Below are 17441 nucleotides of genomic sequence, written 5' to 3' on the forward strand. Positions count from 1 at the left end.
AAACCCAAGTTCCAAATCTGCTGAATCGTTATCCGTTTTGAGGTAAGCATCTGGAATCCAAGTCCCATCCTCATTTCTTTTTACCACTTGAACAAAGAGAATTGCCAAAAGCAGTATTGGACCATTGACTGGACCAGGGAATGCAGATTTCCTCCTTAGGAAATCTCCTCCTCTGTCTACTTGGCTACGAAAAATGCTTTCTTCAACCAACTTGGCTCTATAAATTTAGTTTAACATGACTGGAAAGCCTGTCAGCACCTCTGTAAACATGGTTTAACTTAATTTTACAGTTGAGTTGCTTGACTGTATTATGGTCTAAGTGGGGGCTGAATTGAAAAAAAGCCACCTCTCTATTTCACCTTGTAGACATTACTCAAGGGACTCAGTGTGTGCTCAGTGATGGATTTTGTCTGGCAACGCGTCACAAGGGCTTCCTATCCTACCACCTTGTGGGATCTGTACAACTAATCTGTTCTCTCTCGATGTGAAATAAAATCACGTCATTTAAGGCTCCTCTGTTTGTTACTGGAGAATGTTCTTCTGGAAGGGAAGGAGACGGGAGAAAACATGATTTTTCTCCAAAACCTTACTCATCTTTCAGGATGAAGATGTAATTTCTAATTCAGTTTCCTGAAAAAAAAAAAATCCACACTGCTCCAGAATAATTTTTCCTGTTAAAGTGGTTCTATGTTGAAGAGACCTCTGAAAGAGCATACGAGACAGGGTAGGTAGATAAGCAATAAGAATCTTGGCTTCCTTCCACTGATATTGCTCCCTTTTTACTCATTCCTCCACAAGAGATGACCAACAGTCTAAGTACTGACTAAGTATCTAGACTTGCTAGAAGTCTAAAACCTAGACTTTCTGGAAGTACAGTGTCACACCCAAGCAGGATCCTTGATAGCATTCTTCCCATGATCAGGTTGGTGCACAGGCTAGAAATTATTCTCTTCTGTTTATTTGCTTCTGCTTCTACATGCTACGTTCATTTAGATTGTCTGCTCTGCCCTCATGGGGCAAACGTTGAACTTACACTCAACAAGTCTTCCAGCTGGTGACTGGAGGTGAAGTTGCCATGAGAAATTTTAAGTGTGGCAGCTTGTTGGTTCCTGGTTTTGGCAAGATGTCTAAAAGTGGAAGATCTCTCTCTCACACAACTCTAGCTTCCATCCTAGCCAATAATAGCTTTTGGTTGTTGGTTTTGGAGGATTTAGTAAAAAATAAAAACAAATCCAAAAATCCCCCCCAGTCTTTTCACCTTCCCACACATACGCAATTGTTTATTTGCCATCTATCAGCACCGTGCAGCATGGAGGCACGCCCTTGGACCAGTCCTGGCTGTGCAGCCCCTCTTCTACTCTCCCATCCCTATTTCCACTCACATCCTAGCTCAGCCTTTTCCTGATTTGCCCTTCATAATGTGCTGCTGCACAGGCCAGTACCACCTTTAGCATCCCAGTAGGGTCACCTTCCGTAGTCCCGTCAGGGAACGGATGGAAGACACATGATAACTGTAGGATATTGTTTATGACTCGGAGGACAGCAGCCCTGTGACCAGGGAGCAGGGTGCCAATAATGGAGTATTTGCTTTACAAGTAGGAAAGGAGATGCATTAGCTGTTTATTGCAGCAGGAACACTGCCCCCATGATTGCACTACCATCACATGAGTGAGACTTTAGGGCATTGTAGCTTCAGTCCTGCGGGCCGTGCTTCTCTTTCAGTAGAAAATTACAGTTACAATGATTATTATTATCGATCTAGATTTTTGTTTAAGTGCTTTGGTTTCTGAGTGGGTGCCCCATGTGGAGCATAAGGCAGTCATAAAATTGCTTATAGGGAACATAAAATCTTGTATTGCTGGAGTGCTCTCTTGTGGTGAAATAACGATTTTGCCACAACATTGGGCTAATGCAAGGATTATCTGTCCGTGCTGGGAACTTGCAGTCAGGAAAGGTTATTTTCTGCCTCCTTGGGTTAGGAGCGAATGCTTTAGATGGGAAATGCATTTAAAACATAAACATAATGGATTAGACTCCAGGACTCCCAGAATCACTTATCATACAGAACTGTAAATAGCAGTGCTTAGGGGAATCACTCTCTGTGAAAGCTCTTCTCATACTCTCAGCTCCCAAGCTACAAGTATAGAGGATTGAAACACTTAATGTTAAACTAATCCCCCATCATTAAAAAGCCCTGTAGATAAGCCTCTGGTTCTGGATTCTACATGTGCTGTGCCCATGGTTCATAGGCGTGGGAGGTGGAGCATGTGATGGGTATGGGACAGCTGGGCTGTATGCATTCAGTCAGCATTTAAAATAGTGGATTTTGAATCCTGTAAGCCCATTGCCTTAAGTTGAAGTTGAGGAAATCTGGCGGTTTTAAGTACTGCCGGTACTTAAAATTTTGAGCATCCCAAATTAGTTTGGTTTTGAGGGTAGCCTTAGTGACAATGTCATGAGCTTATCTGTCTGTGCGGAGTGGGGGTAAACCACACTGCCTTCTTGGTTTTAGTTATTGTGAAGTACCTAGACTGCTTTAAAGTGGTCATTGGAAATGAAGGTGTAAGCAAACTTTTCTTCATTCAAGACTCAAGGTGATCTCTGAAACTGGATTTTTAAAGTTTTAAATGACCATTGAACCCCTACCCCTCCCTTTGAAATGCAGTGTGATGATGGTTTTGTGTCCAATAGTAGATTAAATGGTTCCACTGGCATAGAATAGAAACTGGTCATCTCTATTACTAAATTGGTAGAAAAATCTTAGCACAAGCTGATTAGCAATCTCAAAACAAGTATCAGGGCACAGTTTGGGAACTGGCCCACTTAAGGGCTCTTCACAAAAAGTATTTTTATATCGCCACACTTCTTCTGGGGACTGTGAATGTTCAGGAGCGTGAATGTGGCCAGAATGTGCTGTTGGGACTGTTTAATTACTAGTGCAGTTATAGCCCTAATAATGCTAACAGAGAAGGCACGTCCTATTTTTCTCCGATTCTTCTGGATAGGTAAATACAGATTGGCTCAGGGCTCTTTGTAAGTAATGTTTCACCAAAATAATGAGGTGTTGCTGTGCGTGAACTGTTTCGTAATATAATGTTACATTTTGAAGGGAACGATCTATATACCATTGAGCAGTGGATACTGTAAGTTAGATGTACTGTTTTTCTTCTTCCTCAGTGGATGATTCCTTTTGCAGTCATGCTAGTGACCATTCCAAACCTGATCCTGGCTTACTTCGTGGCCTTCGTCTCTGGTCTGAGCATTGCAGCATCTCTTCTGTTGCCATGGTAGGAGAATTTTACATTTGAGGTAGGGAAACGGGTATACGTCTACATTACATGCATGTACTACGGCATGGAATTTGCCTCTGAAAGAGACAGTATTTGTCAAGAGTCACTTCTTCCAATAATCTTTTTCTGCTTTTATAATGAGGGCTATTTGCAATGATGTGACTTTGTTTGCCCTGTTGTTAACAACTTACGTCTACTGTAGGTGTAGCGGTTCTTCATACATAAGAGTATGTAGATGAATCAATAATCTAAGTAGCTATAGAACTTCTGATAACATTAAATCAATGGCTTAGGTTTGGTTTCTAACAGAACTACAGGAATGTTGAAGTTAGATAAATCAATTAATGCAGAGCAATTAAGAACATACCAGAGGAAGCATAAACCAAGCTATGTGTATCCCTGCTTGAGCAGTCCTCTCTTATAGATCAAATAACACAAGGATTTGATTAAAAGAAACTGAGAATTCAAGGTCCTTTGTGGGGAAAAAGCTACTCAAGGATGAGCAGGATGGGTTGGTTTGTCTCCAGAGAGAATAATTATTGTTCAGGTCAAATTGACCAGAAAGCAAGACTGTTGCTGAGAGCTGTTTTGCGTTACTCATTTGTACAATGCCCTGAAAACTCCAAGACATCATGGAAAAACGGGTTGAAATAAGCTGTCAGATGACAAGCTTTTCTGCAGAGGGTGAGAAGCCCTTTTTCCAACAGTAAATTATGACATGTATTGGAAATAAAATGTCAATTCACAATTGACATTTGAGCAGCTTCCATTCTGATTCCCCATTACCAAATTCAGTCTCTTTCAAGTAGAGAGAAAATAGGCCTCATTGGTTTCTGAAAATTTTGTTAGCTTGTCAAAAGGTTATTTCAGAGTGAAACTATTCAGAGATTCAGAGTCCCTCAAGATCTTAAGAAATGTGGGTTTTGTTGTTCTTTTTTTTAATATCACAACTTCTGATCAGAATGACAGTCAGTCTAAAGAATCCTGTCACTTCCCAGCAAGCGTTTGATAGTTTTTCAGTGGTTTTCTACTTTGTAATATGTGGCCATGTATTTCTTACACGGATTTTTGCCCTCCTGTCTAGCAGCAGGACTTTTTGAATTGGAGTCTTTCATGTGTATGACTACATTAAAAAAAAAAGAAGGAGGGCTGTACTCCTTTGGTAAGTTTGGAATTTGAGAAGAGATTTTTGGCTTGAGTTTTGCTTTTATCTCTAGGTCAATGCTGCCTGATGTTGTTGATAACTTCCGCCTGCAGAATCCTCATGGAAAAGGACATGAAACTATTTTCTATTCTTCCTATGTTTTCTTTACCAAGATGTCAGCAGGAATTGGCTTAGGAATTTCAGCAGCAGGACTGGAGTAAGTAATGCTGTTTGCACTTAGTGGATCTACTTTGAAAGCATTCTGAGGTTTCTCCACCTTTACCCTGTAGAGTTAATTGCCTTGTTGCCCTAAGCCTGAAAGTGCCAGCAGCTCCAGATGTCTGACCACTAAAGACGGGATTGTTATCATCTAAGCCAGACTACAGAGCATTAAGTCGCCTGCCCTAACATGTTTCAGTTCAGAACGACCTGACTTCCCTTTAGGTTTTCCTCTTTCCAAATTACTTATGTAAATTTTAGTGGTTTATATGAATAAAGAACTAAACATGAAAGCTCAGCAGATGAAGGTCCCCCACATTGTGCATTCCCTGTTGCATCTGGGTTGGACTACGTATACGAGCTTGTAAGTCTTTACATGAATTGGAGTGCTTTCAGGGGTGCCTAGTGGCCTGTTCATCATAAAAGGATCAACAATTCCTGCCTGGTTTTAGGCAACTGGACACTGATCAGAGTCAGGAACAGAGTCTTTCTTGCAGCTCTGCCCATCACCTAGACCGTGTCAGTTTGGAAGATATTTTGTGTCCTCCTTCCACTTTTGCCTTGCCTTGCTTTTGTGCATGACCTGGCAGGAAGAGCCTGTAGCTGCTACAGCACACACGTACACAATAAACTCTTAGAAGGGAACTTGTCTGAAGTACTCTAGCCCTTGGATCCAAGTTAGGTTTTGGTAACCAGAATGTTTTGCTTCAGGGCCTTCAGCTGAAACTGTTGAGTAACGGGCAGTGCTTGGCTGAACATTTTGGGCTTAGGAATTTTAGATGCTTACTGCTAACACCCTCAAACAAATCACTGCTCACCAATTAGCCCCTTTTCAATTGCATTCCAGTTAGCTCCCAGCAATTTGCCAAGGCAGATGTTTATGGGAGAACACCAAGTGATGCTAAATGAGCTATAGCTTTCATAGGTGCATATTCAGAGGAAAATAAACTCATTCCACAAGTTGGAAATGTGAATGTGAGTATATCAACAGTTGTTGCACTGCATGGAAGCCCTGAATCAATGAACTCTAAGTGTGTGCCTAACTCTAAGCACTTGAGCAAATTTTTCTATCTTGAGAAGAGTGCTTAAGTGTGTGTTTAAATTAAAGTTAATTATTGCTGTTGAAATTGGTCAGATTACTTGCATACTTTTAAAGCATAATACTTTGCTGAATATGAATAGGAAACACATAACAGATCAATTTCCTTACATGGGATTCCGTGCTCCTCTTAGTAGTTAAATGTTATATCATAATAATGAGAAAATACTGAGGTAATGCAGTTATCTGAAATCGAGCACAAAAATGAGATTCGAAAAACAAGACTTGAAACACGTAGTGAGGGAGAGGAAAAAAGAGAGGTGTAGAAAAAAATGGGAGCAAAGTTTTGAAGAGTGCTGGGGGAAAGAAGGGAGCCTTCTGAAGAATAAATGCCTTTTAGCTTTGGACGTACACACACCACTCTCATTTGCATTTGTTTAGGTTTACTGGATACAAGCCAGGGATATGCAGACAGTCTGACGATGTGATCCTCACACTGAAAATCCTCATTGGAGCGGTCCCTGCTATCCTCATCCTTGTAGGTCTATTTATACTTCTTTTCTACCCAATCACTGAAGAAAGTCGGAAAGAAACAAAGCTTGCGCTTGAAGTGTTAAGGTAGGTTTGAACTGGCAGCAAACAGCAGTAACGGGACGACAGCAGCTCTTAGTCGTACTGGGCAAAAAATTATTAGGTCCCAATATAGACCTCTATAGTCCTTACAACAAAACAAAACAACACTCGATTAGTTGAATTATTAACTGAATGGTACCATTACATGCTTCGGCATCTTATTTTTGTAGTGTAGTACTACCTGCGTAGAGGACCATTTATCAGATATATCAGCTGCTGTGTTTTGCTTTCTCTCTGGGGTGGCACACAAAGCACTATTGTGGTACAGCGTTTCAAGCCAGAAATGAAGAATATTCCACATAGATTAAATTCCTGGCAAAAATGTGAATAGTTACAATTTCCTTGTATACAGAAGAAAATGGGGTTCTTGACTGCATTCTTGGTGTTTATGGTGTATAAGAAACATCCAAACCATTTAGAGGCGTAGGCAGGAAAGATCATGGGAGAAAAAGAAAGGACAGCTTTGAGCTGTTCTTTCCCCTTTTACCCTATCGCTCTCTTCCTCCCCTTTCCTCCCGCTCCAAAGAAAATCTTGCCTAGCTCAAAATCATCCATTCTGTCGAGTGAAGCCTTGGTATACTGAGGACATACATAAGAACAGTCTATCCTAGCAGATTGGTGGATTAAATATCAAAATATGTTGTTACTCTGTCTTGTTTTTATTATCCCAAGTTACTGGAGCTGGACACTGATTTCCACGGTAAGGGATCAATTCCAAGGTCTCAGCATGGGTATCTGGGACCAATTAATTTCCCTAAAGTATCTAAGATGCCTGTGTGGGGTTGGCAGATATGCTACAGGCCTCTCGGGCACCAACTGCTTTCTCGAGTGGCTGCTGCAGAGCGACGGGGACAGGCTAAACAGTCTAAAATGGGACTGGTCCCTCTGTTTAGGTACTTTAGTTACTGTCCATAACGACCACACCTTAATGGTGGTTTTCAGCTTTTTCAGATTGCCAAACTAGCTTGATTAGTTAGTAATAAAAGCCAGAAGTCTGTTCACCTGTTCACTAAAAGCAGTCTGTTCTGCTTTTAACAGAAGGAGCCATCAAAGCACAGAGAACCTGGATGACCGCAAAGAGGACACCTCGGTCTGAAAGCTCTGAATTTGATGACTTTCCAAATACAGTCTCACATCCCATGCACAAACTCCGTGAGAGTCTTCCAGGTCATTTCTCTGCTCGCATTTTATCAAAAAGGATAAAGCATGATTCTGACAGTCAGGAATGAAATCAAGAGAGGACACCGCCGTGCAAAATATACATCTGACTCCGTGCGCTGTGCTAAAAGAGACATTACAAATGTTCGGGAATGTAAGCTATTGAAGGGTTGGGGTTTTTTTGTTTGTTTTCAAATGACCAATGTAAAGCTCTGATCTCATTGCAATAGGATATTCTATGGACTTGTAGCTCAAGGGGAAAAAGTGTAAATGGGATGCACCACCCAAATTTTAACTCATGTGATGTATTTCACCCTTAAAGGCTGGGGTGGATTTTGAACATAATCTCTGCCTCTCAGTTGCACACTAGTGTGTTTGGAAAGCACTTGGGAATCCTGAAGTATCCTATATAAAGTTAGGATTTACTTTGTTTTGAAATGAAGCAAATCACTGATGCAGACATGTTTTGAGGATTTGCTCACAAAGAGTTTTTCTGAAAGAGATTTTGGTGTAATTTAACTTTATAGATTTTATATGAAACAGAACCTTCCATTTCCCGTTACTGGAGTTCCTTGCTTCTGAAACCTGTAAACTGATCTTTGTCCGAGAATGAGGACTTACCAATTTTCAAAATCAACATTTCCACTCAGGATACCCAAAAGCAATAGTCCCTTCCAAAAATTAGACTATGCCATTCAAATTTCTGTAAATTTTGGCCTTTAAGCAATCATCACACTCACCCATTTCTCGTGTGGTGTAGGCTCTCTGCCTCACAAAACACCATGGCATGGCTGTTGATCTCAGCTTGCACACGGTGTTTTATAATCAGGAGACTACACCTGACTTTTACACGGTGATTTATTCAGTCAGGGATGTCACCATGCTTTAGATACATTAACTGAACCCTCATTCCAGTTCACACTGCTGAACACATTGGGTAGATGAAAGACACACCTGACCTCGGGCACTTTCTGGAGCACTTAAGTTCAGACCGGGTCATTCTGGGCTTCTGTAGTCAGTGGAGATACAGAGCCCTCCAGAGGCTGGCTCCAAGCTTAAGCTAAAATGGCTGGACTCTGAAGACACATCTAAAGCTGGAGGGGGGAGTGACGAATCCAAGCGCTGAAGGCTTCTTCGTCTTGAAGAAATCAGCACAGTGCAAGAAAAGACGTGAATTTCCAGCCCACTGGCTTCGCTGTATGACTGCGTGGGAGGGTTTATTTTGTACTTTATTTTGTACTAGAAGTGCCTTTGGAGGACTGGCTTGGGGCGGCGTGGGAGCACTTGCAGTGGGTGACGCTGGAGGCAGTGACCACAACTAATTTGCTCAGGGCCATCTGAAGTGACAGCGCTGGGACTGGAAACTGGAAACCTTTACTGAAAGGCACTGTGAAGTAAAAGCAGTGCATCCAGCGAGTGCCTCATTAAGTTTCATACTGAAACCTTTCCAGGCAAGTTTGAAGTCTAAGGCCTAACGAACTGTCCTGATTCAGCAAAACACTTAATCATGAGTGAGCTTTTAAGGATATATTTTGAGTGTGCCTGGGTAAGAGTTAACTCTGTTTAAGACTTCTGTTGAATTGACCTCTAAGGCCGGATTGTTTGGGGTTTTTTTGTTTGTTTCAGTTCTTGGACAAATCAAGATGTGTATGCCTGGAGCATATGTGTTTACAACAATAGAAACCATAAGCCTGTTTACAGTTTTGAGTCTTAGGGAAGTTGAAATAGCAGATTTGCTACACTTTGAAGTAGGTAAGTTACGTAGTAATATCACATAGTTCCAAAACATCATAGAAAACATTTTTGGGCGTTTGATTTATTCTGTAATGTTTGTGTATTTCTGAATAGTCGCCTTTAAAAACAGCCAGAAGTCCCGGTAAAGGCTGTTAATGTTTTTTAATGGGTTATGTTTTCAGCTGCTAGAAATCTGTAGCTACAAGGCAGTGGATCCGTGTCAGTTTACATAAGCCGAATGCTCAGCCCAGCGATAAGAGAGTTGCAGAAACTGCTGGCTGTGGTTGGTTGGGGTAATTTGAACGTGGCTTAAGATATTATTTCTAGATCACTTGTACAGTTGCCTCTAAATTGCACAACACACGATCTGAATTCAGTCTCTCGCAAGGTAAACTTAGTTGATTGTGAACTGTTTTCCTCTTCTCCAGAGAGACAATGTGATACTCGTCTAACAGAGATACACTCAGTCCTCGCATTGCATATGGTATCAATAACGGGAACTACCAAAATAAAATCAAAGGCTTCCGTAGATAAAATGTTGCGGAGTATTTTTATGTTTTGAAAATCTTACTATTTTATTTGATTATCAGAGTTGTACTTTTGTTAAGAAAACGACTGTATTTTTGTAAATAAAAAGAATGGAAAAGGAAGTGCAGGGCAAAATTTTTTGCGTCATTTTCTTTTTTGGGGGGGCTCAGCGTTGGTGCTGTAAAATGAATGAACTCTGTATGTCTCCCTGTCAGTTTTGAATTATATGTATGTCTTCTGTATGTTCGGAACATGTGACTGAAAGAAGCAGATTCTTGTATCGACAGCCATTCAGATTAAACGCTAATCTAATGTAAACCTCCTGCCCTGCACTGATTGGCACTAACGAGGGCCAGGTTCAATCCCCGGGGGCTCTTAGTCAAGTAATACCCAAACGCAGTGGTAAGAATATGGGAGACTGGATTAAACCCGCCGGGTGCCGGCCGGATAGCACTTCCCCACCTGGATGCCAGCAGTTCCAACAAACGGAGGAAGGAAAGAAAAGGACAGCGGAGTTACCTGTCACCGGCTAGTCCCCCGTAAGGCAAACCATGCCCGTTCCTTGCCCTTGCCGAAGTGCAGCGATGGCAGCCCAAATCTCCTGTACGGGGCTGACTGCTGGGGTAGCCAGCAGCGGAGCTCCTCGCTGGTCTGCCCTTCCAGGTCCACCCCCTCGTCATTTCTGCCTAAAAATTATGTTGAAACCTCCCAAGGTTCTACCGCCTTCCTGAGTGTTCCTGCCGGGGGTCAGCCCCGCCGCAGGTCACCGCTAGCCACGTAGGCCAGCTGCCCTTCCCCACAGGCACTGGTAGGGGGGGTTGCTGTTAGCCACCGCCACCAGCCGTGGCCCCTCCTAACCGTGTTCTCCGCACCCTCTCTGCCCCCGAGCCTGCTGAGCCGCCATGGCTTAGGTGGATTAGATCTCTTGTGCTGAGTCCCCCACTTTAAGAGGTGAATCCCACCTCGGACATCTGTCCCTGGGGAGTCCCTGAAGGCTGGGACCTTCCGTGTCAGGTCACTGGGTTTTCAGGAAGGGCTCTCTAGATTTGAGTACTAATTCCTTAAGACACTCCTGCACCTTATAAGAATGGCTGCCGAGTTCAGTCCCTGCTGCATCCTCACGTCTCTATTCACCTTCTGCATTCCAAGTAAAATAGTTGAAGCGGACAACAGTTTAAATCCAAAGCCTGCTTTTTTGGGTCCATAGTTTGTTTCCAAATATCACTTGTTCCTCTCCTTTTCTGCTTGCCTTTCTGGGCTGCAGATAGAAAATGCAAAATTAAATCAATCGTCTTGAAAGGAGGAGTTTCCATAAGGGAAACTCGGGTCCTTTAAGACCTGGTATTTGTTGTCCAGGTCTTTGAAGATGAGGAAGAGAAGACAAGTTAGCTCAAAGTCTCCTGCAGTCGGGTACAGCCAGTAGCAGCCTAGTGTGCAGTGGTCAATCACACACCTCGTATGAATTTCATGTCAGAGTTTGGTGTAAAAAACAGTCTCATAGTGTTTCGATAGAGTCTGTCCCTTCAGAAAACTTCTAGAGTGATTGATGGAAAGGTCAGTTGGAGTCGTACAACTGGCAGCCGGGGGAGGGAGTTTAGTTTTCCTGCCATTTTTGAGACCACAGGTTCCCCGTGCTGCACTGAATGTCTTTTGTTTAACCTTAACTCTCTGCAAGACCACGGTTCAGACACCTAGCAAGAGTTCTGAGTATTATGATTACGGAGATGTGTATACGCTATAGGCACAAAGTATGAAATCAGATAGCTTTCACATCATTAAGCACCAAATCTGCTGCACAAACCAGATGGGAACTCACTGGGAAGCTTCATTCGCAAGACAAAGCAGAGCACGTGCCTCCCCCTCCGGCAGAGGAGGAGCCGTTTGCTGTGTTGCACCTGAGAATTCACAGTCTCTGAAGACACAAACCGGCACGACACGGAGCTGAACAAACAGCGGAGGGAGAACGGTCCTAGAGCCGTGGCACTCTGCGGAAGAGTTGGGTCCTCGGTATCATTTCGGAGATGTTTACAGAGCAGCAGCCTCCAACCCTCACTGGAGAGCAGCAGTGCCGTTGGGTGGCAGGGAAACACCAACGTTGGCTCGGCAAGCGTGGAAACAGGAATAAATCTTATTTCCTGATCTATTTCTTGTCCTGGATGATGTTAGACAAGACTATGAATTTCAGCTATGCCCTTCAGCTTTCTGTCCTCCCTTTTGCTGCACTCCGCTGTAGATGGCGAGGAAGGATTGATTGCTCAGGCCCCAGGGAAATGACGGTGACTTGCTCAGCGTCAGGGATGGAGGTACACTTTGGAGCCCCACCACCCACCCCCTGCCAGCTCGTCTCTGCTGATGTATGTAAGTAATCTGCAGTCAACAAAGGATCAAAAGGATTTCCTTCGCACACGAGTATTCTTCATCATGGACTTTCATCTTTGTTTTCACCTGCCTAAGGCCAACTTGGGTCACCAGCTTGTCATCATGGTGATGGAACCAGGTTTACACTGGCTGAGAAGTTTCTGTCCAAATCAGCTGCAGTCCACGAGGAAGCATTTCCCCTGTGTTTCCAAAACAAACTCACCTTTTGGCCATCTTCAAAATCATCGAGAACAGTCTGCGCATTTGCCATGGGGCTCTGAGCGACCTGATCTAGTTGAAGATGCCCCTGCTCATTGCAGGGTGGTTGGACTAGATGACCTTTAAAGGTCCCTTCCAACCCAAACTGTTCTATGGTTCTATGATTCTATAAACTCTATGATAAATCCAGGACTGAGACATATTGCAGGGCAGGCTGAGTTCATCCAGAAATTAATTGAAACTGGACGTAGTTTTGGATAGTCCGTGGTGGCACTTGGTAAACACTGGTGTGCCTGTGGCCCCCGCTCGGGTGGTTGCTCAGGGTCCCCAGAGAGCCAGATGTCCCTGGAGAAGTAATAAAGACTAACAGGAAAGAGGGACTTGGATCTCATAGTACAAACTGTGGATAATAGGCAACAGGTTTAATCCATGAAACCCATTTTGTGTTGGGCATCAACCGCTGCTGGACGATCATTCCTCCCACCACCAGCTGGGGTTGGAATCCCACTATGCAAGGGGAAAAAAAAAAAAAAAAAGGAGCTGCCAAGGAGTAAAGGAAGAACAGCACCGGTCTTGTCTTCCTTTAGAAGAACGGTTAGAAGAAAGAGGGTGGAGCAAAAATCCAAATCCATCTCACTTTCCAACTTGGTCCTGTACCTCTCCGCTTTTCCTCTCCACTTGTTTCATTTGGAAAACTCACAGCTGGTAGCTGAGCATGAATGGTGTGATTTGCTCCTGGAGCATAACACTCCCACTGGGGATAAAGGAATGGAACATGGTGGGACTTTGGCAGCAGCAGCTGTACTTGATTTTTAAGGTTTCTGGCTTCGAGAAGCTTTGAATTTTTTTGGTCTTTGATGCCTGGTGGTGAGAAGCCATGTACTTGGTGGCATGTTCTTGCATTCTGCAGCATTGAAGAGCCAAGGATCTTTGGATGAGATGATTTGTCATAGAATCACAGAATCACAGAATGGTTCGGGTTGGAAGGGACCTTAGAGATCATCTAGTTCCAACCCCCTGCCATGGGCAGGGACACCTCCCGCTAGACCAGGCTGCTCAAAGCCCCATCCAGCCTGGCCTTGAACACCTCCAGGGATGGGGCAAAAATCATCTACTGGTCTAGGTGGTGGTTGCCACTGGGCTTTGTGGCTTTGGCTTTCTTCCCTTTCCTTCCCCCTTGCTAACAAGAGAGCAATAAAAAATAAGAAAAGAAAAAAAAGAAAAATAAGAGGTCTTGACAGTAAATAAATAAAACCATCCAAGATGAGTTTCAGAACACCTGAGTAAAGGTTTTTTTACCTGAAAACAACAAAAGTGATTTTTAAAACTGAACGAAAACCTCTGCGCAGCTCAGTCCATTTTAACTGCAGCTGCTCTGTGCCGCTCAGTGGCCCTGGGAGCGGTAGGACTGGATTCTCATGCTACTGGGAGAAACCTCTAATAGAGATTGCCAGCGGAGCCACCAACAAAGCTGTCCCAAGGACAGCTGATCAACCTAAAGAAGCCATCATCCCTCGAGGCTTCAAATTATTGCTTAAAAACTCCCACAGCAGCTTTTCGGTGCCATTAATTTAGTCTCCAACTTAATGCTCACCGGTGGCCAGAGGACTATCATGAGCACAGACCTCAAGTAGACGTGTTGGAGCTCTGAGGGAAGATGGGGATCGGCTCCTTAACTTCACCCATGCATCTGGCTGACCTCATGGGAGACTCCGGCTCCGAGATTCCTGCTGAGCTGCGGACCTTCATCGGGAACCTGCTTTGAAAGGGGACGATCCTTCGTTGTCCAGTCGGCATCGGTGCTCAGTGCTCCTGCTGGATGTTTATGGACGCTACACATAGGAAGAACATGATAATGCTGAAGGAAATTCCAGAGACATTGCATGGAGCATATGGATAATACCTGTAATTAGAAGCTATATTAGAAGATAGAAGTAATAAGCTATTAACTACACATGGCAATTAGGTAGATAATGCCCCTCTTAGTGTACAGCCAGCACAGCAACGTGTGCCTCTGAAAACGTGCTTAGGAGGAAATTCACAGTATCCCAGGCTAATTCGTTTTTGTGACACTGAAATGGTAGTTTTATCGCACCTTTTAATTTTAATAAGGCTTAATTGATAGAATCACGTTGCAAGTTCTTTCAGTGGTTGCTTTTAGACCTAAAGGATGCAATGGATAAAAGGACGTTCGCATTATTACCTGCTTTATGAATGCAAATTCATTTTTCTAAGTTTGGGGACATTGTAAACAGAATAGAAGTTTCTGATTTGAGGTGAAAAAAAAATTCATTTAAGGTTTTATTTTTTTCAAAGGCACTGAGAGCACAGGCTTTCTTTGTGCGGATTTGAACAAAATCCACGTTCAATCAAGAACCATCAGAAGTTTCCGTACAAGAAACTGAAATGAAAAAGTCAATACATGAAAATAAGATATTTAATAACATTTCATCAAAGAGATTCTGAAAACCATTAGCTGTGAGTTTCTGGACATAAACCTGAGGGTAACAATATCTTGCTCTTCAACATCAAGGGAAATTCCATCAAGTGCTTTTTATCTCCCATTGTATACGTGCCCCCATTCCCAAACTTACGTACATCAGACACAGCGTTCCTCATCATCGCGGTATCAACGTGATCATCTACAACTGTGGACACCGGGAAATCAGCCACAACAAAAACCAAGCTCAGAAAAAGACCAAAACCCAGGTAAATTAGGAACTCTGCTTCAAATGCAAGTGCCAGGACTCGTGCTTTCCCCCAGCAGCGGTGAGCTTGAAGTTGTCCTGACAGCAAATAACAACGCACACAAGTAAGATATTGGCTCTGATGGGTTTTGCACTAGTTTCTTCCCTCTTTTTTTCAGATCAGAGACACTAATTAAAAAAAAGTTTAAAATCATAGAATCATAGAATTGTTTAGATCGGAAGGGACCTTAAAGATCATCTGGTTCCAACCCCCCTGCCATGGGCAGGGACACCTCCCACTAGACCAGGCTGCTCAAAGCCCCATCCAGCCTGGCCTTGGACACTTCCACACATACACAAAATGTAAGATTTGGTGGGAGTGTGGTGGTTTTTTTTAGTGTAATCTTTTCTGACCCTTTTGATGACCTGTCTGGAAGCAGTAAGCTGGTTATCCCACTGAGTTTATTCATAAATAATACTTAGAATCACAGAATCATAGGGCTGGAAGGGACCTCTGGAGATCATCTAGTCCAACCCCCTGCCAGAGCAGGGTCACCCAGAGCAGGTGGCACAGGAACGCGTCCAGGCAGGTTTGGAATGTCTCCAGAGACGGAGACTCCACCACCTCTCTGGGCAGCCTGTGCCAGTGCTCTGCCACCCTCAAAGGAAAGAAGTTCCTCCTCATGTTTAGGTGGAACTCCCTGTGCTCAAGTTTGTGCCCATTACCTCTTGTCCTGTCACCAGGCACCACTGAAAAGAGCCTGGCCCCATCCTCCTGACACCCACCCTTTAAGTATTGATAAGCGTTGATAAGGTCCCCCCTCAGTTGTCTTTTTTCCAGACTGAAGAGACCCAAATCCCTCAGCCTTTCTTCATAAGAGAGGTGTTCCAGTCCCCTCATCATCTTGGTGGCCCTTTGCTGCACCCTCTCCAGCAGTTCCCTGTCCCTCTTGAACTGGGGAGCCCAGAACTGGACACAGCACTCCAGGTGCGGCCTCACCAAGGCAGAGTAGAGGGGGAGGATGACCTCCCTCGACCTGCTGGCCACACTCTTCTTGAGGCACCCCAGGATGCCATTGGCCTTCTTGGCCACAAGGGCACATTGCTGGCTCATGGTCATCCTGTTGTCCCCCAGGACTCCCAGGTCTCTTTCAGCTGAGCTGCTCTCCAGCAGGTCAGCCCCCAACCTGTCCTGGTGCAGGGGGTTATTCCTCCCCAGGTGCAGCACCCTACAGTTGCCCTTGTTGAATTTCATAAGGTTCCTCTCTGCCCAGCTCTCCAGCCTGCCCGGGTCCCTCTGTATGGCGGCACAGCCTTTTGGTGTGGCAGCCACCCCCTCCAAGGTACCAAGTACAAGTGTAGTTGGTACACTTGTAGCGTTACGCCTCACCCAACCTATACAAAAGGTTGTTATTAATCCATATTAGGGTTCAGCTGAAATAGAAGAAGTACTTAATTTACCAACCGTGTCTTAGTAAGAGAGCAACAGCCGTCGTTGCAGATTCTGCTGTTCCTGCCCCCAGCCCCTGCCTTAGACCATGGTGACTCCCAAACGCTTCACATCCCTCTCTGAAGTTTTCAGCCTTGAAAAGTAAAGTCTCATTACCGTTAGTATTATGCTTGATACATCCTCAGCGTTTTGGGCCTTTGTTTAATGTTCAGCCCGTAGACTCAGAAATGATCTCGTGATTAGAAATAGGCAATTCTCTTAAGGCAAGGAGCTGATTCTCCTGAGATTCCTGGGGTTGTATTTCTAACACAACATTTGTCCACGTGCACACACCGCCCCATGGAGAACCAGTGCAATCCCTTGACCAAACTGTGAACAGCTTTTAGTGGCTGTTTTGCACTTGCTGTGTCTGCTCTGGCCGCCCGACGCGGCGCTGCACCGCGTGCCCTTAGTTCTCGGTGCTCACCCGGGGAGCTGGGGGAGTCCCACGGATCCGGCCGGTGCAACCTGAGACTGGGCACGCTGCTGGTGGGAGACACTGTCTCCCGTCAATCTAGAAGTAATACAAAGAGATAATAATTCCAAAAGAAGAAATAATTTTTATATACTGTTTGGCTCGAGCAACTCAAGGGCGAGCAGGGTGATGCGGGTGGCGGGGGTTTCCCACAGAGCCAAGAGCGCTCAGCCCTCACCCTTCCATGGGTTCAGGGGATGTTGGCACCAGGAACTGGCGTGGAAAAGGACCATCAGGCAACTGGGAAGAAACACGGACCATCCCCAGCATCCAGCTGGCTTTGAGCACACCCCCAGCGCTGAGGCTCTGCCTTCAGCTCATTTCTGGTAAGAGCTACGGTGACCGCAGACGACCTCCTGATGAAACAGTGACAATTACTGAGACCAGCTGCTTGTTAAGGACAGGATGAAGCCCACAGTCACCAGATCATTTTACTGGTCTTCAGCCTCCCCTGTTCATCAAAAGCTG

The 17441-nt window shown here is 44.3% G+C and overlaps 1 protein-coding gene across 5 annotated transcripts in view; it reads left to right on the forward strand.

Moving 5' to 3' along the window:
• Positions 1-7828, forward strand: part of MFSD2B (MFSD2 lysolipid transporter B, sphingolipid) — a 39020-nt gene extending 31192 nt beyond the window's left edge. For all 5 annotated transcript variants that reach the window (XM_074581962.1, XM_074581961.1, XM_074581963.1 and 2 more), the window contains 4 exons: positions 3178-3287; positions 4508-4651; positions 6134-6310; positions 7364-7828. In XM_074581962.1, the coding sequence (XP_074438063.1) occupies positions 3178-3287; positions 4508-4651; positions 6134-6310; positions 7364-7421 (489 nt within the window). In that variant the 3' untranslated portion in view covers positions 7422-7828. The remainder of the gene's footprint in view (positions 1-3177; positions 3288-4507; positions 4652-6133; positions 6311-7363) is intronic.
• Positions 7829-17441: the final 9613 nt, after the last annotated feature.

The sequence above is a fragment of the Larus michahellis genome, chromosome 3, assembly GCF_964199755.1.
Source record: "Larus michahellis chromosome 3, bLarMic1.1, whole genome shotgun sequence".
In the NCBI taxonomy this organism is placed as follows: Eukaryota; Metazoa; Chordata; class Aves; order Charadriiformes; family Laridae; genus Larus; species Larus michahellis.